Source organism: Venturia canescens, chromosome 8 (genome assembly GCF_019457755.1).
Source record: "Venturia canescens isolate UGA chromosome 8, ASM1945775v1, whole genome shotgun sequence".
Classification (NCBI taxonomy): domain Eukaryota; kingdom Metazoa; phylum Arthropoda; class Insecta; order Hymenoptera; family Ichneumonidae; genus Venturia; species Venturia canescens.
The window spans coordinates 14,281,931-14,307,361 of NC_057428.1; the positions used below are offsets into that span (position 1 = coordinate 14,281,931).

At 39.1% G+C, this 25,431-nt stretch overlaps 1 protein-coding gene across 6 annotated transcripts; it reads left to right on the forward strand.

The window, feature by feature from the left end:
• Nucleotides 1–119: 119 nt before the first annotated feature.
• Nucleotides 120–25,290, forward strand: Sin3A (SIN3 transcription regulator family member A). Of its 6 annotated transcripts, XM_043426043.1 has the most exons (19): nucleotides 120–315; nucleotides 1,453–1,504; nucleotides 7,609–7,646; nucleotides 8,169–8,461; nucleotides 8,915–9,070; nucleotides 9,356–9,508; nucleotides 9,734–10,065; nucleotides 10,507–10,744; nucleotides 11,045–11,299; nucleotides 11,892–12,314; nucleotides 12,394–13,323; nucleotides 13,419–13,665; nucleotides 13,847–14,215; nucleotides 14,351–14,520; nucleotides 14,683–14,877; nucleotides 15,003–15,284; nucleotides 22,203–22,345; nucleotides 22,480–22,702; nucleotides 22,902–25,290. In XM_043426043.1, exons 4-19 carry the CDS (start codon nucleotides 8,189–8,191, stop codon nucleotides 23,157–23,159), a joined length of 4,647 nt encoding a protein of 1,548 aa, XP_043281978.1. In that variant the 5' UTR covers nucleotides 120–315; nucleotides 1,453–1,504; nucleotides 7,609–7,646; nucleotides 8,169–8,188; the 3' UTR covers nucleotides 23,160–25,290. The 6 variants fall into 6 exon arrangements, with proteins under 6 accessions (XP_043281978.1, XP_043281977.1, XP_043281982.1 ...); XM_043426042.1 differs by lacking the exon at nucleotides 7,609–7,646; XM_043426047.1 differs by lacking the exon at nucleotides 7,609–7,646 and having other exon boundaries at nucleotides 15,003–15,215.
• Nucleotides 25,291–25,431: the final 141 nt, after the last annotated feature.

Consider the following 25,431-nt stretch of genomic DNA (forward strand, 5'->3'; position numbering starts at 1 on the left):
CGGCGGCAACAGCAACGGTAGCAGCGGCGGCGGCCGCGACGACCACATGATGGTGCCCGTAACACCCCCCACCAGTACCGAATTTAGCCTCGCCCCCGTTCGCCGCGGTCGACCCGACACTGGCCGACAGTTCACAATCGGTCACCTACATGAACGCATCCGACTTTTCTCGTTTGTAAGATGTGTCAAGATTCATCGTACAAAAAAGTATATAAATCATTAGCTAAGAGTACGAGCGAAGTGACCACGTTGTTCAACGGTGATTTTAACGATTGTCAGTGCGATTTTAAAGTGAAGTTCAAGAGGTTATACCAGGTAAGAATAAGCATTTTTTTCAACATTTTCTTCTCCATCTCTCTTCATCTCTTTCTCCTTCTTCTACTGTCCAAGTGTTCGTTTCTCAAACTTTTTTTTACATTTCCCGGTGCCGCTAGAAAGCGTTACTACGCATTTTTTTCATTGCAACTCGCGTTAGAAAAGCACAGCTTTTCGTAAATACCGAATAAAAACTCGATTTCGCGAGGCTTTAGTATCCAGTCTGACCGAAACGATTTTTTTTATACTACTTTTTGATCCGTGTGTTTTACGCGTTAGTAACGAGCTTCTCGAGACTTTGTCGTCTATTTACCGACGTCAGAAGGTACAAAATAAAAAAGAAACGCTCCTACTGTCAAGAGGGCACGCGGTGTTCGGAAAAAACGAGTAAATAACCGGTTGATTCAGTGCCGCCTAATTTTTGTCAGAGACGCTTCCGAAACGTTTCACTGTAATATTCATTGTCTCTTATTCTACAACACGTCGCAAGATAAAATTATGAAATAGCCGAAAATTGGTAAAACTACACACAAAACGTGCAAGCACGAAAATATTTGTGCGCGGGAATGGGAACAATACGGGACGATAAACTTTTCGTAGCCAGGTATTCGCTCGAGCGATACACGCATGTTTTTATTCACAAGTGCCTGTGTCTCATTCTATCGCTCTTTCTCTTTCTGTGTGAGTGCGTGTGCGCCTTGTACTTACGTAGTGCACACTTGTGTCGTTACAAAGTTTCGCGCGACTGAAAATTGTTCTTATAGAAACCATTGAAAACATCGATAAGCCATTTTTTTTCATTCAACAAGTATATTTATATCCAAGAAAAACCATACACTTTTGAATAATTAATTATATTCTGACGGTATAACAAAGAAGATTGCTCCAAAAATCAATTCTCCATGGTGCAAAACCGCTAATAACTACTAAACAAAAATAATGCATCTATGACTTCCCCTACCTAGAAAACAATGGACAAAAATCCAATAATTGTTAGATGCACAAAGATTCCCATATTAACTTGTACAATTTGTAGCAATAACATTTTTCTCAAGTTCTGCCGAGATATAAAAATTTCATTCACCGTGTGAAATTGGATTGTCTAATAATCATTCAAATTGTTATTTGTCATTTTAGAATGTCGAAAAAGTCAGAGATGCTGCGGGATTGTGTCTGAGTGCTTCAAGAGGTACGTAGTCAATATTTTGTCTCCAATTTCCCTCAAAATTCTGATGGTTCTGCGACGTTGGGAATTTTCTGATTTTTGATTATGAGAAGTTTGTGATATTGCATGATCTGCAATGTAGAACTATCTCAATGAATATTTTCATTGCAGATTCCTCTGCAGTGCTTTTGAATGAAACTAATTATTTGGCGGAACAATGAATTAAATTAATTGTCATATTTTATGATACATTCGATTCTAAATATGTAAAACTCAAAATTCTTCAAAACATTGAGAAAGCTAGACTGAAAATAATTAGGCCCCAAAGCTTTTGCATTTTTTGTACAAATGAAAAGGAATTTGTTGTATTTCTTAGAGAAGTTTGAAACATTTTTGTCAATTTGCGAATAGTTGAGTTATCAAAATTCAGATTGAAAGATTCTCTTGGAAGGGGGGAAAAAATCTAACCTTAAATCATGTTGAATTTTGGAAACAACTCGTTGAATAGAGTATATTTTAAAATAAAATTCTATTCCATTCGGGAATTGGCGCAAACACGAGTTTTCTAACTACGAAAAACATGAAAAAGTCTGAACAAGAATTGATTAAAATATTTGAAAGGGCTCGGTTTCGCGTAACTCCCTTGAACTCATGCAATCGACCTGAATATTCCATGATAATTTACGAGATGTAGTGATTAACCTATGCATAAAATATCTCTGACGTTCCAAAGCTCAGCTAACGGATCTCGCTCAGTAAAATTTTCGATAGAATTATCATATCACGAAGCAATAATAAGTTATCGTTTTAATAGAACTTTATTCACCAATTGATATTCTTTATATTTTGTGTATTCACGGGTCAGGCGCATCTCTAATTATTTTTCAATTCTTTTTTCATATGTTTTCGTTCGTTTTATTTCGACCAAGCTCAGTGGGAGGTCGCCTCGAGCCTGAATTGGTTGTTCCACTTGCGACAATCCCGCATAGTCACCATTTTGCTACACAGCCTAACCTATTTGATGCATAAATCCGTATACGCGCACATATATAAAAATAAGTATACAAATAGGTATGAAAATACGATTTCACCTGAGAGAACTACGAAGGCGTAAGGTCGATCAAAATTTTTCACCGAGTATATGTTCTTATTGAAAAAAAAACGTCCGATTACTTTTCAGTTCATGCTCGTAAAATAACTTCCTTCGATTTCTCGCTACGTTTGTTTCTCTCTTTGTCTTTCTCGATCGCTGCGTCTCGCGGGTGTGCCTCTCGTAAGTCAGAATCTGTTTCGCACTTTCGATTCTTTATTCTCCCCCACTTGTTCCCACCGTAAGAGCGTACCTCTGTCACTAAAAAAAAATTGGAAAAAAAACTATTCACCGCTTTTCTCTCGTATTCGAACGCTTCGGGTATCGAAAGACGGACGAGATGACGAGACAGAGCGATGCCGCGGATTTTCTCGGATAATGTAAAATCGCCATTATCTTTTCGGCGATGCAGGGCCCTTGCGCGTCAACGTCTTCACTCTATATACAACTATAACTTTCTATACGCTTTTGCTCCGCCCACTTTGCTGTTCAGCTTGCCACCACCTCGAGCCCGATCCACTCCCCCCTTTCTGCCGCGCGCGACGCGATCTCTTTCGTTCCGGGCTCTGGTACAACTCGCGTACCTACTTCGAGGCTTGATGCGCGTTTGATTTTTCGTTGCTCTGCAAGATCCACGAAAGAGCCTCTCTCTGCGTGCAGCATTCGTATGCGCCTGTGTATACATATTTATTTATGTATATACACGAGAAATAAGTAGCACACGCGCACTGGACAAGCATCGCATACTTGCAGGGTGCGCATTTTCCCAGTCGGAAGGAGCTTTATAACAGCGCGACGAGTAGTCAGGAATGAAGGAGAGGGAGAAGAGAATGCACGGCAGGGCGCATGCGCGCGAACGAGCACACTTCACGCGCAACCCTCGGCGGGAAACTGTTGGGCAGGCGAACGAAAGAGCAAGATAGAGTAAGAGAGGGAACAAGTTCCGGTCAGAGCATAAATGAAATGCGTGGGCGCTCGAAACAAGCTGAGAACGTTTTTTTTTTTCAGACTCGAACGTATTTTGCTATATTTCTTTCTTCGTATGCCGCCCCGATCGATGATTCATTTTCTCTGAATTAGTTAGCTTTTCTAGAATTTCGAACATGGGAGCCGTCAAAACTTACTCTTCAAATAAGAACATGATGATTCGTGTTGTCAACCAACGAGACTTGTTGTAACGTGTGTAAAATATGAGAAAAATGTTGAAACTTATTTTGAGCCATGTTTCTATATGATTTATAAGATACAGAGAATATTCCGGGACGTTTACACAATTATGGGTACATTACAATCAAGCTGGTCTGGTAAACAGCCACGAAACAAAAAATCTGTTTCGTTAAATTTTTGAGTAAACGTACTCGAATGATGTGTTACGAGCACAGATGGCGCCACTGTTCCAACAAAATGACGATTTACTTTTATATTTCAAACGATTTTATCATTCGTTTGAAACAAAAATTATGGCTCCTTTCTAAAAAGAAAGAGATAGAGACTGATGAAACACGTGCGATAGGAACACAGTATCAGTTTTTCGAGCTCCCGGTATGCGTTTTTTTTTCTTATCGAACACCCTATACATATATGTGAGATTAAAGCTATACGTCGTGTTATTTTACAATACGAGCGTGTAGAGCAACTGCTCGCGTCGTAGTCGACTGTCGTCCGTCGTCTCTCGTGTTTCCCCGTGCTTAACTCGATAAAGGGGAAGGGGCAACTGCCAGGGAAAGAAGGTAGAGAGAGCGCGGTAGGGAAAGGGGGGAATGGTGGCTGCGCGGCGAAGCTCGAATAAGGCTGCGCGCTCCAATCAGCTCTCTCTTCTCTCCTCGACGTCCAGTAATACCAGTCGACAGATACAACGGGCATCGGCGGGCCTAGCGAGAGAGAACCACACGGACAACGACGGCCACGCTACGACGTTTTTTCTTCTTTGCTTCTCCTTTTTATTTTTCGAATGGAATTTTTGTGAGAGTTCGGCACAAACAAAACCGTCGCGATTGACACAATAAACACACGAATATTATCCTGTCGCTCCGTCGAGTTCAACTTGAATTTGAGAAATATCATTTTCGCAAATTTTCACATCAAAAGACGCAGATACGTATTTGCGCAGTTTCCATGACCCAGATTGGAACGGGGGAGTTCGCACGGCGTACGGAACAGCTGTTGGCCGCGCGAACATGTCGACCGCGCAACCAAACGCATCTTACATATATATATGTAATCCACAAACTGCGCGCGCAACTTGGCGGCGAAGCCGCCACTATTTTCAGGAACGTACCAGCAATATTCATCGATGGTCTTCGCCGAGTTATCGCACACTTTTATTTCACCGCGTATCCTCCTGATGACGACAATCCGGACTGCGGATATACAGTACGAATTATATGAATTCATTGTACATATATACATGTAATACCCACTACTTTAAATGTACAGTCGCGTCGATCCTTCTATGAAGTATCCCCATTTTTGCCATTTTCATTTTTCTATTATTTTTTTCGTCACTGATATTACGAGTGACAGAATTATTATCATTCGAACAGACTTTTTCTATAGAATCCATGACAACAATTTAACACTCTTTTTTTTAAAAAATATAAATATGCTTGTAACCATGGTAATACACAGATGTCGCAGCAAATGATCTACGCGAGATGAAGAAATTTGCTCGCTTATTTTCATAAAATTAGCAAACGCGTAATCATATTTGTTTTTCAAACTGACAGCACTGTTGAGATGGAAAATTTTGATAAGAAAAAATACGTAAATATTAGAAAAATATCGTTGTTGAAACGCGACAAAGGAATAAAAATAATAAGCGCCTTTGCTTAGTCGGTGGGAAGCCGACGATGTGTCGAGTTCGTCAGGGTGTAAAATGAAGAGTAGTGCGGAGAGGGGAGACCGCCAGCAATCGTGCAGCGTCGCTCGTTACGCTCCTGAGCCGTTCTGTCTCTTGCCCCTCCGTCCCTCCTGTTCCATCCCTACCAACGAGGCATCTCGATCCCCACACACGACCAGTCAGTTCCTTGTTTGCCATACAAAATCCAATAGTTTGCCTTGTACCTCAAGAAGAGTAGCGAGTATAAGCCTGTATGGCCGTGTGTTTTCTCGCGCTCAACAATATTCGCCGGAATTTCGTTACCTTTCGCGGCTCCAAAAATCACGCATTCGTACTCTTTAAAGACGGTTAATGAAATGTAAAAGACAGATGTTAAACGAGAGGAGTAAATATATGTAAGAAAAAATTAGAAAAAAAACAAGGGATTCGAAGATGCTCGTAACGAGATCCTGGTGCGTCGTTTTAGCAACGTTAATCAAATTTGTGCAAAAGTGCAACGAAACTACCGTGTAAAAGTTCCTTCTTGCTATTGTTTTTTATTATTTTCGTTTTTTTTTAAATTTTTTTTTTTTATAATATATCCGTTGCCGCCTCACCGGCCTGTCGCTACGGTGGCTACGTCGATTACTCCGGGACGCGAATAAACCGCGCGATACGACACAAACTTTTCTTCTTTCTCATTTCTTTCTTGCATTCCCATGGTATTGTTATTTCTCGAAGAAAAATAATATAAAACACCATTATCTCTAACGGACATTGGCGTTTTTTTCGTTGCTCGGTGTAAACGTGGAGCGAAGAAATAGTGGTACAAGTGCATCACGAGTGCAGACTAAATAAACGATCTAAGAAAACGCATAAGAGAGAGAGAGAGAGAGAGAGAGAGAGAGAGAGACAAAAAACAATAACACGAAGAAAACAAAGTGGTGAAATTGATTTTTTCGTTATTTTAACGAGAGTTTTTCGGGCCCCGATTGCAACGTTGATAGAGAAGCACACAAGTTCTATACGCTGTACACTCGCGTATATTCTCGTCGCTCCCCCCCTCCCACTCTCCTCCACCCCTTTTCCTCCTATTTCTCGCGCGCCTCACTACTCCCGGGTCCCCCCTCCGCGCTCCCCCCTACCCCACTCCTTGTCACCTCTCTCGTCCACTCTCCGCCTCGCGTACCGCGAGGAGAAGACTCGATCCTCTCTGGGTTGTGTATATTATAGATAGATATATATACGAGAGCGTGAACGACGCGAATATTCTCCTCAACCCGTACGTTTTGCCACTGGAACGCGCGCACGATGCTCACCGTCTTTCTTGTACGTTTATATTATGTATTTACTCTTTTATACCCGAGCAATTTATTGCGTAACGCGTGTATGCGACCGAGGGCCCCAAAGTGTTGCTTTCTGTGCTTTTTCTCTCCTTTCCTTTCTTCTTTTTTTATTCTCATGCTTTTTTCGCATTTTTTCATCCGTTTTTTTTTCAGTTTCCGCGCTTTCCCATCTCTACATGTGCATGTGACGCTCTTGTGTGCGTTCATATGTGTTCCTCGTGCAATGCGCATGTGCTCCGGTGTGTGCGGCATCGCTCGCTCCCCGGGATAACGTCCCGAATTAATGCTCTTTCCTTCCGTCCTTCTTTTCTCTTTTAAATCTCCCTCAATTCTCGCCTTTTTGTCTTTTAACCACCGACAAAAGCGCCGAGTTTCGAGGAACAAAAAAATGATGTAAAGCGTCCCTTCGAGACTCCCGGATCGTTGATCTTGAACGTTTTTACCAACGGAGCTTTCTGCCGGCATAATATTCTCTTCTCAAACGTAACGCGAACGCGCGCGCGTTTATTCTTGCACTTGCGAAACTATTCCGTTTATTTCCACCTATTTTTTTCTCTTTCGTTTTTTACATTAGCACGCTCGTGACAGTGTATGAGGAAAATGTCTCAGCCTTTTCTTCTTATCTCGCCAGCTGAAGTCTCAAAAACTTTTTATTTACGAAAAATATCGTATTCTTTTCAAAGAAAAAATTCGGATTTTTAGCAGGGGCTCGCCGCAGACGTTCTCGGTTGTCACCACACTCCAATATCCTTCGAAACATAAGAACCTTCTGACGTCTATCGTGCTTCGAAGATTTTCGAAAAAAAATAATTTCTTCTCCCCTCCCCCGTCGCTTTCTCGATGACGTACCAATGAACGTGTACGTGTGTTTCAGAGCCGGTCGTTTCGCCTCGAGATAACTCTACCCCATAGGTAAGAGTTACTATCGAAAAAGGCAATTAAATCGCTGGAAACTTGCATTAAAATCGAAGTGGAACAAACTACGTTTTTTTTTTCTTTTCACAATAGAAATTGGTGTCTGGTTGTTATTGAAAAATGGCAACTCATGAATAACGAACAGACGGTAATTTGAATTGTATGAATTGTTCGTAATTTGAGTCGTATCGCTCGTATTTGCACAATAAGAAAATTGAAGAATTGCTGTCATATAAAAATTCGAGAAGATTGATGGTTATCAAGAGCTCGCGGACAAGAATCAGAGTCAGAAAAATCTTCGTTCTTCCATTACGTTTCTTAATAATCGAATATCGACGAATTGTGAAAAAAATTCATACAATTCAAAAATGTCTGCTGATGCAATTTTCGTAATTATTCGTCATCGAAATTTTTCGCAGTAATGAATACAATTCGATTAAAATTTAAAAGAGATCGAGCAAAGTCATTGTAATGTCATAGAACTTATTATAATTCAGTTTTATTTTTCACTGATTGCAGGATTTCCAATGTGATTTGAAATGAAACGGGTCCGTGGGGTGGAAGAGGTAGGATCGCCAGCAGGAGCAACGATCAAGCATACGTCACTGGGCGGAGGTGCCCTTGGCGGCGGAGGATTAAGTTTGGAGTACCATTCCAATAGTGGAATCGGAGAGGTCGTAACCACTGGTCAATCATTGAGACCAATAACGTCCAAAGAAATGCCAGGAAGCATTCAGTTTGGGACGACCCAAACGCAGCAGCAATACACCGGGGCTATTGTGGTGCCAACCGCTGCACCATCTTCGGTTAAGGTACTTATCGATCTTTCATCAAAATTCTTCTTGAAAATCTTCAACTCACTATTGAAGAAGGGGGATAAAAATTTATGATTCACATTAGCATTTAGGAGATTGTGTAATATCAAAAAATATTCAGAAAGCCAAGTTTATCGCCAATAAAAAAATCACGTTCAACATTCTTCCTAAGAGTTTATTCATAGAACACAGCAAGGGAATGAAAATTACATATTTTGTGTTGGAATCTATGAGTGAGTTGTCTTAGATTTTATTTGACAGATATTTAGACGAATTTTTAATAAAGTTTCTTCATTTTTCATCACCGAATAGATTGGTGTTGGATTAGGAATTGTTAAAAGAAAAATTGATCTGAAGAAAGAAATTTAGAATAGTCAAAAGCTCCTGTTTCAATTGTCACTTTTACGGAAGTACAATAAATGTATGGTTTTTTCTTTTCTTTTCTTCTAGATTGGCTTCAGTTCCACGTGTAGCGGTAGCAATGCAGGCGCAATACATGGGAGTACAACTAGTCTAGGTGGTGGAGGTGGCCATAGCCCTCAACAATCTATTCAAGTTGCCCAGGCACAGCCGAATTCGCACACTCCACCAACAATAAGGCACAAAGTACGACTTTTCATTGTCAGCTCATAGAACGAATATGCATTTTCATTATTCTGGAACTCAATTTCGAATAACCAAGACTGCTCATTAAAGAGTACGATTCATTCGTTTCGAATTTCGTATGTTTTGCTGCAATTTAAGCGAAGTTCGTTGAATTGAATTTTTACTGATAATGAATACTATGATTTCCGTAGATCATTGATTTTCATCTCGATTTATTGTAAAAATTGACGCAAAAAATTGTACCTAAAATATGAGTCTGTATATTTTTTTTTCTCTCAATTTCAGGTGCACTCGAGCAATGCGACGACCTTGGCACCAACGCCGCCAGGTAGTAGTTTGGGCGGTGGCAGTGGATCCCAACAGTTTCAGAGACTGAAGGTCGAAGATGCGCTCTCGTATCTCGACGAGGTCAAACGCAAGTTCAATGACCAGCCACAGGTACGAACAGCGCTTATAAAAATACATCACAAATTTTCTGTCTTGAAATAATGCATTGAATTTACCTTTTTCCAACTTGACACTCCAAAATAATATTTTCGTTTTTTTTTCTCCATCCCGGCTACAAAATTATTGATGAAGCAATTATTATATTGAAAGATGTTATTTATCAAACGAAACAAAAATGCTCATTCGGATCGCCGGCCCCGGCTTGTTGATTCGCAGGTCTACAATGATTTTCTGGATATCATGAAGGAGTTCAAGTCCCAGAGCATCGATACGCCTGGTGTTATAACAAGGGTCAGCCATCTGTTCAAAGGTCATCCCGAGTTGATCGTTGGATTCAATACGTTTTTACCACCCGGTTATAAAATCGAGGTTCAATCGAATGAACAGGGCTATGCTTTTCAAGTGTCCGTCAGTATGCCCAGTCCTACGGCCACCCATACTGCAACCTTGTCACAGCATCATTGCACGGTCAACGTCGGTTCACCACCGATCGCCAGCCCACCGAGCCAACCGGCAAAAGCACCGCCGGTTCTCCAGATCATGCAAGGGTGAATATTATTCTCTCGCTTTCTGTCCAACATGATTTTTAATGTACTCCAAAATTACTGATTTTTTCTCAATATCGAGCATTGATACGCGGGTGGCTTGTCTTGGGAGATCAAATTTTTTTATGCTTTGCGGATCGAAAGAATTCATTTTCCCGTAATCATAATTTTTATTATTTTGATCACAAACTTTTGTGTGAATCTCTATGGTCCCTAAGAAAGATTCCAATATTGGTAGAAAATTTTGTGTAGGAAAATATTTGTACCAATTAAATTGTATATAAAATATATTGAAAAAATGTTTAAATTATGTTTTGAATGGTTTCGAAAGCGATGAATTTGATTGATTTCAATAATATAAATCGAGTGAAGCCGTAAATGAATTCGTTTAATTGGAAAGCGAAGGCGAAGGGCTTTTCGAATAAATTGAATGAATTATTGCAGTTCCGGTCCCATACATCACTCGTTGGCAAATAATATTTCCAACAACAGCCTTACGGTACATGCGCCGTCACCGCCGCCCGTACAAACGTACAATAATTCGCACATAAGCGCGGCGCAAGCGCAAGCTGTTAGCCAAGCACTGAGCCAGGCGCAGGACGGGGTGCAGAACAGCGGACAGACGCAACAGAGTCAGCCCGTCGAATTCAATCATGCCATCAACTACGTCAATAAAATTAAGGTTCGTGAATGTGTCATTCGAAATGATTTTCATGTTTTTATTTTTATAATTCCAAATCTTTTCCTTTCGTCGCATTACTCGAAGAAGAGGTCGCAGTTTTTCGGATGTTTACAAACGTTTCAGATACGTCAGAAGCGTTCAAATTCAGGCTTTATTTAGTCCGCAATATTGCGAATTTCGAGTGTACTTTAGTGTCGAAGATGTTACTGGGCTTTTTTGGATTTTGAGAGAATTGAATCGTTCGTTTTTCATCTCTCGCGCGTGATTAAATAGTCCCTAATAATACGCTATTTCATGCAGAATCGATTCCAAGGTCAACCCGACAAGTACAAGCGTTTCCTGGAAATTTTGCACACATATCAAAAGGAACAGCGGAGCTTGAAGGAATCCGGTCACATGGGCGGCGGGAGTGCAAGCAATACCGCGGCCAGTGGTAAGCACTTGACCGAAGCTGAAGTTTATAGTCAAGTTGCCAAATTGTTCGAGAATCAGGAAGATTTGCTCGCTGAGTTCGGCCAATTTCTTCCGGACGCGACGAACCAACAGAGCGCATTGGTGAGTTACGTTTTTTAAATACGATCCCGGGAGGATTTATTTTTTGGACGCAAAAATTGAATCATCAATTCCTTAAAACATCGTTCGCCGTCAGCTATCCCAATTGATGGAAAGTTTACATTCTGCAGTTGTCTCAAATTTATTTCTGTACAAGTTTTGAGTAACAATTTGATAATTTTTTTTAGAAATCGATAGTTATTTCAAAACGGAGCCATTTCAGTGGAAAATAAAAATGATAATTATTGCTACTTTGATAAATTAGTTCGAAACACTCACAAAAAAAAAAAAATTGTCGATGAACTTTCTGCTCAATTGAAGAACCTCCCAGTTGGTTTGACACGAGAAATTTCTAAAAATTTGAGAATATTCCACGATTCCATAGAAAGTTTTTATTTTTTTAGGAGAAATTAATTTTTCGGAACTTTACAAGACTGCTAAACCTTTTGATAATTTTATTAAAAGATTAGTCGAACAGCTGATTAAAATTTTGACAATAATGGAAAAAAATTTTCAATTCGACTCGTCTCTCAACTATTAGAAATTCCGAAGCTGAAATAATTCATGATGATAGATCAAATCTAATTGGTGCTAGTCTGCTATGTTCCAGGGCAACAAAGCTGGGGCGGTTAACGATCATACGGCGATCGTTAAAAAACCGCTCGCTATTACTAAAACTTCGTACAATAATACGAGCAACGTGCCGAGGGAGCATCGAGAATCGAGCAGCGGCGGTGGGGCTGGTGCCGTGGAGCGTGATAACCGGGATCATCGTGAACGAGAACGCGAGAGACCGGGACCACGGGATGTAAATAGCGGTCAAAAATTCAGTCATAATACCGGCCAATTGAAGCGTAGTCCGTCGTTCTCGCCATCTGTAACAACTGGAAATTCGCATCACGTTCAACACGGTCCACCACCACCGAAAAAGCACAAAGTCGCAGCTTCAGTTCGTGACGTGACGATAGCCGAAGCCGCGAAATACGGCAGTCTCAACGATTACGCGTTCTTCGACAAAGTAAGTCACTTCGTTTAGTCGCTTCACTTCGATATTTCATTGAGTTTTTGTTAAATGTTTTTGTTCCTTTTTATTTCAGGTACGAAAAGCGTTAAGGTCGCAGGAAGTCTACGAAAATTTCCTACGATGTTTGGTCCTTTTCAATCAAGAAATAGTATCGAAGAGCGAACTTATACAATTGGTAACACCGTTCCTCGGGCGATTTCCCGAATTATTGCGTTGGTTCAAAGACTTTCTCGGGCATTTGCCCGACCCCGCGTGTCTCGGTTCAACGACGAGCGTTCCCGGGAGCCTCGGTATCGAGGCACTACCTAACAACGTGGTTCGCAGTCATCAGGAGCGACCACAAGGTGATCTTGCAATGGAGATCGATTACACGACGTGCAAAAGACTCGGTGCTTCGTATTGTGCATTACCCAAATCTTATATGCAACCTAAATGTACTGGTAGGACTCAATTGTGCAAAGAAGTGTTAAACGACACGTGGGTATCATTTCCAACCTGGTCGGAAGACAGTACTTTCGTGACATCCCGTAAAACTCAGTACGAAGAGTTTATTTATCGTTGCGAAGACGAGCGGTTCGAGCTCGACGGTGTTATCGAAACAAACGCCGCGACGATCAGGGTGCTTGAGGGTGTACACAAAAAAATGAGCCGCATGAGCCAAGAAGAGCTGCAAAAGTTCAAGCTGGACGATTGCCTCGGTGGCTGTTCTCCCACGATTCATCAACGTGCCCTCAAACGAATTTATGGCGACAAAGCCGCCGACATTATCGATGGTCTTAAGAAAAATCCTGTTGTAGCTGTCCCCGTTGTTCTACGAAGATTAAAGAGTAAAGAGGAAGAATGGCGGGAAGCCCAAAAAGGTTTCAACAAAATCTGGCGGGAACAAAACGAAAAATATTATCTCAAGTCGCTCGATCATCAGGGCATCAACTTTAAGCAAACCGACGTCAAAGCACTGAGGTCGAAGAGCCTTTTCAATGAAATTGAAACTCTTTACGACGAGGTTTGTAGTATTGTCATTACCCAATCAAATATCATTTCTTCATTACATAAAGACACTTCAATTAATAATTCATGTATCCTTTCTTTTTCAAACAGCGACATGAACAGGTGGACGATGCAGCTGGCGAAAGTCAGAGTAACGGTGGACCTCACCTTGTTCTTGCCTACAAGGACAAATCCGTGCTCGACGATGCCGCCAACCTTCTCATACATCACGTCAAGCGTCAAACCGTTATACACAAAGAGGACAAGCAACGAATAAAACTCCTTCTCAAACACTTTATACCCGATCTCTTTTTCCATCCTCGTCAAGAGCTCAGCGACGACGAGCGGGATGAGGATGGTGAGCTGCCAATTTATTCTCTAAAAGAATTACTTTTTGCCTAATTTGTCAAATGATTATGAAATACTTTGTGCTCTTCTCAATGTATCAAATTGATATTTTGAAATTTTTCGTAAATTCAATCTTTCAATACTTTTTAATTATTTCTTTGTTTATTCACAAATTTTGCTTTCATTTGTAGACGAAAAGGAAGACGCAGGAATCACAACGTGTGGCAGCAACTTACAGACTGCCACGGCAACCGCATCACCCCTCGGTCTTCAAGGCACGAGGAATAAAACATCACAGTCGGCAACAAACGCGGCCTGTGCTGTCAAAACCGAGAGCGATATTAAAGTTCCGGTTCACGCACTTTCCACCGACCCCGAAGAGGCTTACACCCTCTTCATGGGCAGCAATAATTGGTACCTTTTTCTGAGGTTACATCAAATATTGTGCGAAAGGTTGACTAAAATGTACGAAAAAGCGGTCGCTCTCAGCGACGAAGAGTCACGGTATAAACAACAACGGAAAGAAAGCACCGCAGTTGCTCTCAGGCTAAAGCCAAAAAGTACGTTTCATTTGGTTTGTTCTTTCGATAACATTTTCCCGACACATACGATTTTAAAAATTGCTTTCAGCCGAAGTCTAAAACCCCATATTAACAGAAATGTTGTTACTTATATTTCGATTCCTTTTTTCTCAGGTGAGATCGAGATCGAAGACTACTATCCCGCTTTTTTGGACATGGTCAAAAACGTTTTAGACGGCAATATGGAAAGCACAGCGTACGAGGACACGTTACGGGAAATGTTCGGTATTCATGCTTACGTTGCATTCACCCTGGACAAAGTAGTGACGTACGCTGTTAGACAAGTAAGAATACAAGTCGTTTACACATTTTTTTTGTTTTATACCGAGTCGATTCTCGCGCCTCGTAATAGAGTTTCCGCGAAAAAACATTCTGTGAAGTGGAATGTTTTTGTATTAAAAAATTGTTCGTACACAGAAACTAAAATTTCTTATTGCTCTGTCCAGTTACAACATTTGGTATGCGACCAAATATGCCAGCAGTGCATGGAGTTATTTCAACGTGAGCAAAGACAACTGAAAGAAAGTAGCGGTGCCGGTGGTTTGTGCGCGACGGCGTACATGCGGATCGGTGCCGAAATGGCTTATCAGAGAAAAGCGGAAAAAGCCATGGCGGAGGAGAATTGTTTCAAAATATATATAGTAAGTTTTAAAGAGAACAAGGGTAATTTCCCATTGAATTATGTTTCTTTTTAATTGTTTTTTACACTGTTGAGAAACAGGAATTAATTGAAAAGATAATAAAACGAATATTCGTTGCATTACAGTACAAGAAAGAATGTAAAATGACGATGGAGTTGTTGGACACTGAGGGTGATGAGAACGTGGAGGGTTGTAGTGAAAGAGAGAGGGACGAGGTCGTGAATGCAACGGAAAAATGGTCGACTTATGTCGAAAGATTTTCGGCACCGGTCGCTCAGGCCAGTCCTAAGGAAACACCAACGTCGCCTGACAACGAGCCACCAACCACCAATCATCCTGTGAGTAGCGACCAGGCAGCAAGGGGGGGCAGGGGCAGAAAGCGCAAGAACACTGACATTAACAAGAAGGTATAGGAACCAAAGCCCTCTTTCTCTGTAAGAAAAAAAAACTACTTTGACGCCCATTCGTAGCTTTGCATTCGTTTTTCAAATGGATTTTTTTATATATTTTTTTTTGTCTCTTCTTTCTTTCGTACACTTGTGATTTTTTCGGCACTCGTCTGAGATACTCAACGAGGCGAAAATCTCGTTCACGCACCGGGTCATAAATAGAAAGAATCAACAATAACTGAAGTCGTTTTCACGAATCATTTCGACGATATTATATTGCAAATTCATTCATTTCCATCGTTTCTACTAAAAGATCATCCGCGCGTCTGTCGCTCACTCGTCGTAACATTATCACTCCGATTATTCGTACGATTTATCCTCATCCTTTGCTTCACTCAACGATCTCTTTTCTCTTAACATGCATTTTTCATATTATAAGTGAGGAAACCACATGCACATATTGTTGAGTTTGTAATAATTTTATATCAGCCAGTTTACCCTTGTTTTATACTCAACATTTTACTGTTGAAAACTCAAAATTTGTTAAATTTTTTTCTTATTTATATTCGAATAGTTTTAACCGAATTGTTATTGATTACTAAAAAATTTTCCGTACCGACAATCGGAGTGACATTGTTGCTGTGTTGTTTTAACTTGTGTTTTTCACTGCACAAAGGAACGTAACGATTGCAGCTTGCATTTGTTCATGCTTGTCTTCGAAGTCGGGTGACATTGATTGGAAAATGCATAAAATTCGCGATGATTCGTCGTTTTGATAATTTTGTTTATTTTTTCGTCGCGCGTCCCAGTGTCCACTTCCGACTGAAATCTCACGGTGCATTTATTGAAATTTTATTCACTTATATTGAAAGAGACGCGTCGCTTCCGACAAAAGGGCACTCGGACGCGCGACTTTATTCCGATATTTTCATCGTTTGCGAAAGAAAAAAAAATAAAGCTACGTGTGTATGAGCGTGTGCCTGCGTGTGCGAGTATGTGTTCACTTGTAAAATTGTCTTCCGGAAATACTGGGTAGTCGAAGGTGCTTGCTGAACGAAACGGAACTCGCGATTTTTCGATTTCTCATTCTATTATCTTTTCTTTGTTTTCAATGACGAAACTCCTTCGGAGTTGATAAAAATCCTCGGCCAAACTGAAGCATCTTTCGTACGTGGAAGCACGAAAACCAGAGACGGGCTCGTTCAGAATCGAATTTTTCGTACTGCCAAATTGAATATAATCCCACGATTTTAGGAAAACGAGAATCATTTCGATAAATCGTCGTCCAGATTTCCATTTTTTTGCTACTCAATTATTTATAATTATTTATTTATTTAAATGTATTTTTCTCTCGTTTTGACGTGATTCTGAACGATTTTCTTTCTCATTTTTTCATGCTTCTTCAAATGTTGCTCAGTCTTAGGTCGCGATCTCAGTTTTTTTAATCCGACTGTGTGGATTCGATTGCGTTCAGGGAATGGGTTTTTCTTTCAATTTTCTTTTGTTTTTTTTTCGTTTTGATATATTTGTGCATGGAAACCCCGGCGTTTTGGCGCGGTCGTGAGCGAGATTCGATCGCTTCGTTACGAGTCCATGAAAAATATCGACTCGACCGATGATTTACGAAAATGAAGTTTCCACTGAAAAACATGAAGGAAAATAAGCGAGGCAAAGACGACGAACGAATTAAGAGAACTGTCCAATATCGCTTTCTATTTTCTTCTTTCCTCCTTCTTGCAAAGACGAACAACCGCCTCGCGAATTAATATTAATCGTACCCATAACATGTATATCATGACGTAACGACTGTGGCCGGAGGAGAGTCCTCTCGATTCAGCTGCTCAAAAAATACGGTGATTCGAATATTTTCTTCCTCTTTTCTCACTGTCTGCTCTGCCACCTTGACGTCGAGTCGTTAACCAGAGACAACGTCAGTGACGTCATACAAATCTTGATCCCAGAAGCCAGGATGGAAGTTGGTTCTTTTCATTAATTTTCGTTCCTTTGGCTCGGCAAAATTATCGAATCAATTGAAGCGTCGAGATTTAATTATGAAGTTCAAACGCATAGTGAAACCTTGCAGAACACAAATGAATCGGGAATTTTACGATATTTCAAGTCTCGAGTGAAAACTCTTCTCACCAATGTCATCATCGCGTCTCTGAACGTTCTTGAACTCGAACTCAAAGTGGCATAATTGAAGAAAGGAAGAACGAATGTTTCAGTTATTATCCGCCGAAGCAGTCGAATCGAGAAACGAATGATATATAATAACAATAATTAGTGTAAATATTAAATAGAGAAGAAGAGGGGGAAAAATGATAAATTTCGATGACTCGAATCACCTGTAAATAGAACTTTTGATACGCAACGATAATTAACGAAGTGACAAAGGCAAGAACAAAACAAAATGATATTCAGTGTACGATAAAGAGTAGTCTCAATGGTCCATGACGGATAAAAAGAGAGGAATATTTAAAAAAAAAAAAAAAAACACTAGCAATTAGAAAAAGAAAACGACAAGAAAAAATGATAAATGGAGAAAAATAGAGGAAAGTTGAACAAAAAGACGTAACTTTCTAACGCAAACTCTTCGGGTGGATTGGGCCAAAGTCCCAGGCAACACGAACGGTCTGTTAAACCGTACTACTTAATCTAATATCTCGTTGATCTGTATGAAATTATTTTTTTTACACGAATGTAAACTAGAGAAATGAGAACAAACAAACAAACGAATAAAAATGTTGGCAAAAAGACACGATGAAAAATAAAAAAGAAAAAAAAACGTGGAAAATATTGAACATGGCAATATTCAGGGATCTCAAAGTAACGCGAGCAATGTTTTTTTAACTTTTCTACGAAGAAAACTAAAACAAAACGAAGACACATGCTAAAATGAAGAAAATAAAGAGAATATAAGAGAAAAACAAAAATGAGTAAAAAAAAAACAAACAAATGAAAATATTAACAAGCAAGGAAAGTTCAAAGTAACGCGATAAGTTACATTTTTTATGTGAGCAAACCGATATTATTGTGCAAAGTTGAGACCCGAGATCGTGGTCTCCTCTAGTGATAACGATTCATCATCGTAATTATACGATTACGAATCGACGAGCTCATTTGCTCTGATCTCCCGCACACTGATAGTCTTTACATTTTTTGTTTTTTTTTTGTTTTTTTTTGTTTTTTTTTTTAATTTTTTCGTTTCATTCCATTTCATTTTCTCCACCGTTTTGCTTTACCTCAAGATCGAATTGAAAAAAATATAAAAGTCCTCCTGAATCTATGAATCTTCGATAATCCAAGATCTCTCCACAATTCGGTAGATTTTCCTCTTTTTTAAAAAAAAAACTCCTTTTTCATTACACGTTTTAAAATCGTATTATTTCGCGAATAATCCTCGTTACTTGAACGTCAGACAAACTTGGAATCCACGGCACAATTTCTGCATTCCCTTAATGAATATACGTTGTCAATAATAATAACGACCCGATGTTGCCTCGCACAATTCGTTGTCCAATTAGTCCGTTTGAATGAATACAAGGAAAGAGGGAGAGAGAAAGAGAGAGAGAGAGGGGGGAAAGAGAGAAAAAGAAAAATCGAAAAATCATTGGAACGAAAACCGACGAAAATCTCTTGTTTTCTGTACAAAAAGAAAAAAGTAACTAAGACCATTTTCTGCACATTTCCGTTGGAAAAACGAGTTTTCGATCGTTCTCTGGTCGAGTCAATATGTACAATTATATTAAGCTCAGAATATTAAAAAACTCTTTGGAAACCGTCGTGTATCTTTAAACGCAGACTTAACCAAACGACGCATAAAAAAAAAATCGTTTTTCCAACAAACGTCCAAGTATATTGTAAATTATTTCATCATCTCGTCGCGTATATTTTCATTCTCCAGTACCCATCGATGTATTGAAAATCTTAAGCAAAAGATCACAAGATAAAAGTAATAATAACACAAAGAGGAAGAAGTAAATATGAAATTGAAGAAAAGAAAAAAAAACAGAAAATAAAACTACGTGAGTCGCAGAGGGAACTCTCTTGCAATACCTGCCGCAGGTCGTGTAGGATATTTCATTTGATTTTCCTTCTTGTTTTTCCATTTTTTTTTTTTTTTTTTTCGTTTCTCTGTTTATTCTCCGATAAAATAGGGTGTTTTCATGGATATAAATCGTTTACGAAAACGCGCAGCAAAAGAAAATCTGATAAAATAAATAAAAAGACTAAGTATTGCGTGTGTAAATATGGTTTAGTAAGGTGACCGAGGATAGAAAGGGAGGAGAGTAAAAAGAGAGATAAGGAAACGAGAAAACTTGTAATTTGTCTGCCACTTAGGGGCCTGTCTCCGAAATTTCATCATTGACATTTGTAACATATTTTCATCGAGACTAGTCTGTCGTCCGTACTTTCGAGTTTAATGTGTATGTTGTGAACCTATGAATGCCCCCCCCCCCCCCCCCCCCCTCAACCCCCCCGTCAATACAACCCTTCGTTCACTCCCTTTATATAACGAATTTTAATCTCGATATATATATAAGATATATATATTTTGTAACTGTAAACTGTATATGAAGTAAAAATGGACATATAATGATATTAAAATGATAACAATATTGTATAGAAGAGAGATATTGAAATACATGATCGATGCTTTTAAAAATAATCGTCTAACATCATTTGTTGTACCACTTGGATTAATGCTTAATTTTTTTCGTTGTTTTTTGTACTCTTATTTCCGTCTCTCTGTATCTCTTTCTCTCTGTCTCTTTGTTTTTGCTGATTTGTCAAAAAAAATGTACGTTTTCGTTTTGCTTACGTTGCCACGAGTTTAACACGTTTTTTTTTCAATTTTCAAGCAATTGTACGCTCGTGAGAGAACAAGAGAGGATTCAATGTTTTTTTTTTAATTTGAAATAATGAACAGTATCGTTTGAGTTTACGCAGTTTTTGTGACGTTCGTTGCTTCAGCTCTTTTTCTTCAAGGGCCATTGAGTTTTGATTTTTCTTTGCTTCTTCGTTTCCCTTGACAAGTTTTTACATTTTTTTTTCAATTGTTCAACTTTTTGGTACCCTCTCCCTCTCTCTGATGTCGCAGTTGATCGTTAATTCTGCTTCGATTCACGCCTCAAATTCATACGAGCGTTGATAAAAACAGCAATATATCTCTTTTCTAACATGGAAATTATGGGTTTTTTTTAAACATGATTTTAAACGTTAACATCATCGCTTATGAAAGACCCAGGCCCCCCGATTTGTCAAGCATCGTTGTTTCTCACTTATCATTTGGCATTCATTCGTCTCGCCAATTTTTCGTCATGCGCACATTCAAACTTTGATTTACTTTCGTTTCGTTGATTTTTAAGTTTCTCCATTAACACGGGCTTGATTTGAAAAATGAATTTGAAAAAAATGGCTAAGCTTCTTGTACGTTCTTTCACAGCACTTTTCGGTGGGAGCTTGGCTCAGTGACAATGAAAAATTATTGGAACTCACTTTCCCAATAATCGTTCGATAAAATTAACGAAATTTCATCCACCATCAGTATTTGACAGTAATTATGGGCAGAAAGTCCATTACCAAAATGTTACCCTCATTTTGGAGCATTTTTTCCCCGCAGCTCAATTTGCCCGAGCAGATGAAGCTTGAGTTGAAATTTTTTCGTTGTTTCTAACAGTTCGTCGCTCGTGGCGTAACGTTTCAATGTGATTTTTTTATTTCTCTCACGAGAGTGTCAACGCGTTCAAATAATATTGTCCCAATGTTCTCACTCGCTGCGATCATCCCGAACCAGCGAGCTATGAAAAGTTAAGAAGCGCGCATGGGGCTCGTACTAATAATCAAGTAGGTGCATTACATACCACTCGCACCCAATCTCCATTTATATGTACACCGATTTACACTCAATTCACTGATACTTCAAACTTTGATAGTGCTCGATTTTTTATTCTACTTTTATATTCTTAGGCTAGCTGAATCTTTGTTTTTTTCGAATCATTTGATTGCACTGCCGCGCAGCATCGAGTGGTTCTTGACCGGAGTATTTTAGTCTCGATGAAAATATGAACTTTGTCCTCCGCAGGGACCGTCACCATTCGGAATAATAATTGCCCCCCAAGTTCACCTCCTTAATAGAATCTCGAAGTAAAAGCATTCGGACCAATGTCAAATTCAACGTGGCATGAAGAAATTTTCTAATTTTATATAAAATAAATTTTCAATCGAAATCATTTAAAAAATACGAAACTCCATACTGTCATTTTGAAAATTGAACAATTAATGGATCAACTGAGTGGTGGCTCCCTCCTCGGGCGTCCATATTTGACGTTTGCTCCCACGACAAAATTATTTTTCGAAAAGTCCAGTGTTACCATCGTTTTTGACATGAACTTCAGTAGCCAAATTTTAGTTAAAAAATACATTTACGTAGTATATTCTTTCATGAGAAACGAGCAGCATGGCTATTGCAAGGAGATTATTCATTTTATCCAGCCCACAGAATAATTTCTGTTCGATTTTTCTCTGCACTGCTAGTATGTTTATTTCGAAACGACCCTAGCCCTAGAAATGCATGAATTCTCGACTTTCGCTATTTCGATCGTTTTATCGTAGCATTAGATATCCGTGAAGAAGAAAAATGAAGAATGTACCCGCCTATTGACACGCCTGTACGAACTCCGAGTACTTTTTACTTCACAATGAATTTAGGTATTATTTCGTCGACGAAATTTTTAGAAACTATGGGAATGCTAGAAATAGTTTTAGTTTTATTTTAATAGTGCGTGTGTCCTGTAGGAAGTAGTTTTAGAGCGTAATGAACTTGATTCGAACGAGCTTGAATAAATCATTTTCTGTCACCTTTAGCGTTATTTTATTTATTGAGTCATGATTTATTTTTTAAATCGAGTTAAAAATGAGCTATGATTGTTGTAGATCGATGGCAATGGTTGGAGTTCGTTAGGGAGAATCTTGGCAGGCCGGAAGCCCGTCTTCTTGTACAGAAACGTCAGACAGTGGAGAAAACGAGCGGCACAAATTACGAGAACGAATTTACCGGGTGCCGAAAAAAATCCAGAGTACGTTTCGTTTTTTACTTTCGTTTCATTTTATTCGATTTAGTTTTTTTTTCCTTTTTTTAGTAAATATTCTGAGATGCTGACTCTTGAAAAGTAATTGTTATCAATTAATTGATTTTTATTCACTTCACCAGGTTAACCGATGCTGAAAAACGGGAAGAAACGGAAGTCGAAAACGTCGGTGCAATACTCAAAAGGCCGCAGTCCTTGAGAATCGCTGAAACTTCGGAAAACTCGGAAATCATCACGTCTGATGAAACTCAATGTACATTCAACCCGAACAGCTACCACATGCTTTACATCGCGAGCAAAGAAGCTTTTCTGTACAAAAAAAATTGCTTCACTCGAGCGAAAGCGGTACGTATGAAAAAAATCCTTGGAATTTGTTTTTAACAATTGACAAACGCGCGTTTTGAATTTTGAGATTCACCGAGCACGACGGTGAAGGTTTTTTTGCGAAGCAATAAATCTGGGATTTTGATTGACGCGGGCGTGGGAAAAATGTCGAAAATTAGTGATTATTATAATTTGTATTTTGTTTATTCGAAATTTGCAGTGTCATCCAACGGTAACGAAAAAATTGAACGCGAAATTCCACGCGTGGTTGGGAAAGCGGGCAACGACGAACGTGACGGAAGCGCAGCACCGTTCCTACCAGGATTGGCTAATGGGAAAATACGAGAACTTGATACCGCACAGGACGCGAGTTTTGACCGACAACGATCAGACCCGAACGCCGTACAGACAGTACAATCGGTATCGGGTGGAGAGTTTGCAGTCGGAAACGCAACAAAGTGCAACGTCGAGTGCGTAGCATCGTGGCCTCGAGGAAAGACTCGGTTTTTATAAAATCGGTAAAAACTCGTGAAAACCGGTTCGGACATTCGACGAGGCGGAAATCTGATGGAAATGGTGCTCGTATGCGTGCGTTACAAGTGTGTGTTCTCGAGATGTGATTGAGACCAAGAGCTCGATCATAAAGAAGCCTCCGCGAGCATTCTCGCATCTGAAATTCTCAAATTTGAACACTTTCATCGTGTAGAATACAAAGAAATAATACTTTAGAATCGAGAGAATAGAGCTCGATTGAATCGAGATATTTACAGTGCTCGTAGGTGGCTCTAATTTGCAGCTATGGATCTGAGATCAAAAGAACAAAATCGATGTTCGAGAGAGTTACAGTATTCGAGAATAACACAGATAAATTAAATCGTCAACTCGCGATTCCCGTTTATCACGTTTTTTTTCTATCGCTCGTTCGTCACTCCAGACCTTACTTTATGTATGTAAATATATAAATATATATATTTATGTATAACGTCCCTCGTTTATCGCGCAAGTGGAATTTTTGTACTTTTCTTTAAAGCTTTTCGATTTGTTGTTTTTTTTCAGCGCCAATTGGCCTTTCGCGTTTTTCTTCCCCCCTCTTTTTTGTCCTTTTTCCATATACGATCTGTGAATCTTGTTGGATATTACGGAGAGTTATGTTTTTTTTTATACAAAGGCGACCTTAGTTCTCCGTCGGGAACGAGTTTTATTGTCCAGTATTTTAACATTTATTTTTAAACTCCGAATGCTCTAAATAACGAAAAGTTATTTAGAGATCAAGTTGCGAAGCACGTTCAATGAATTTGAATCGTATTTCCCTCTGTTTACAATGTTTTCTGCAACAAATAAGAGCCTCGAAAATAGTCACTGATACACAAAAATGCAACTCTGGCTTGAAGGCGAAAATTTCACCGTCGATTATTTGTACGAACGATTAAAAAAAAACGTCAAAATTTGTAGTGGTGCGGAAAAATTTGGAGACCCTGGGCCTGGAGTTGAGAAAAACGACGTTTTACTTCGCATGTCACGTGTCCAATTTTAAACGTCAATTAATGTGAAAGTTTCGATGCTTTCGATAGAAAAATTCATAAAAAAATATTCTCTTCGACAGATTGAAAAAAATGTATTTTGTATGAAATATATATTGACGATTGAGTATTTGAAAAATGTGTTTAGTATCTCGAGACACGAAGTAAAACCGAAAACGATGAAAAGTCGATAAAATTGTCCTAGAAAATTTCCTCGACGCGTTTTCACACATGTCCAAAAAGTGCATTTTAGTTTATAGATTTACGAAAGGTAATTGCATTTTATACGGGGGAAAAAGCATATTCCAATTATCGTTTTTCTTTCGAGACCAACGAAAAAAAAACGTAGTTAAACAACATGGAAAGTATATATTTCGATCGATAGAGAGTTATAGAGATTTCGATTGTTTTTTCTTCTTTTTTCCTTGAAACTGTAATATTGTAAATTATATAAATATGTGAATACGAATGGGTCTTGAGTGCGTCAATTTTTTTCCTCTTTTTCTTTTTTGAGTTGCTTGTTACGCTCCTGTTACTTCGAATGTTTGTAGATTCGGGCGAGTGAGAAAACGGACGCGCTCAGACGCACACTGAGCTCAAGCGATATTTCTTTTTTGTATATTCGATTAAAAGTAATTATTAAATGTAATTCCACAATGTGTACAAATAATTCATACTTCACAGTATAAAGGGTCATTAAATCTCCCCTGAACCCTCTCTTACCGTTTCGATTTGCTCGATACGATCTGTACCGTAAAGCTACCAAGTTATGACAATGATGAAACATCCCAAAAAATTCAATTGCACTGAAAAAAAACATCATTTTGTATAGTTAAAATCGATGCATTTTTTGGTCAGTGCTTTCTCTTTTATCGGGCTCGAGTTTTTTCTCGTTTTCACCCCGAAAAATCCACATCTAAATCTAAGAATGAATAGAAGAATATAACGTTCGGCCGATAGATACGATTTGACCGAATACCTATTTTTCGCACTATATACATAAATATATATATACATATATTTCGTATATATCGTTGTAAACAATTATACCACCAACAAAATACATGGACTCCACATTTTGTAAATCTATGGAAATGCTGTCATTTTTTTGTCTTGCACTGAAAATATCCTCTGTTTCTTTTTTATTTTATAGCTAGTAGCAAACATGCAAATACACGACAGACAGTGTTTTTTTCGAGAGATTCATTGGACGGATTTTGGACGACCGAA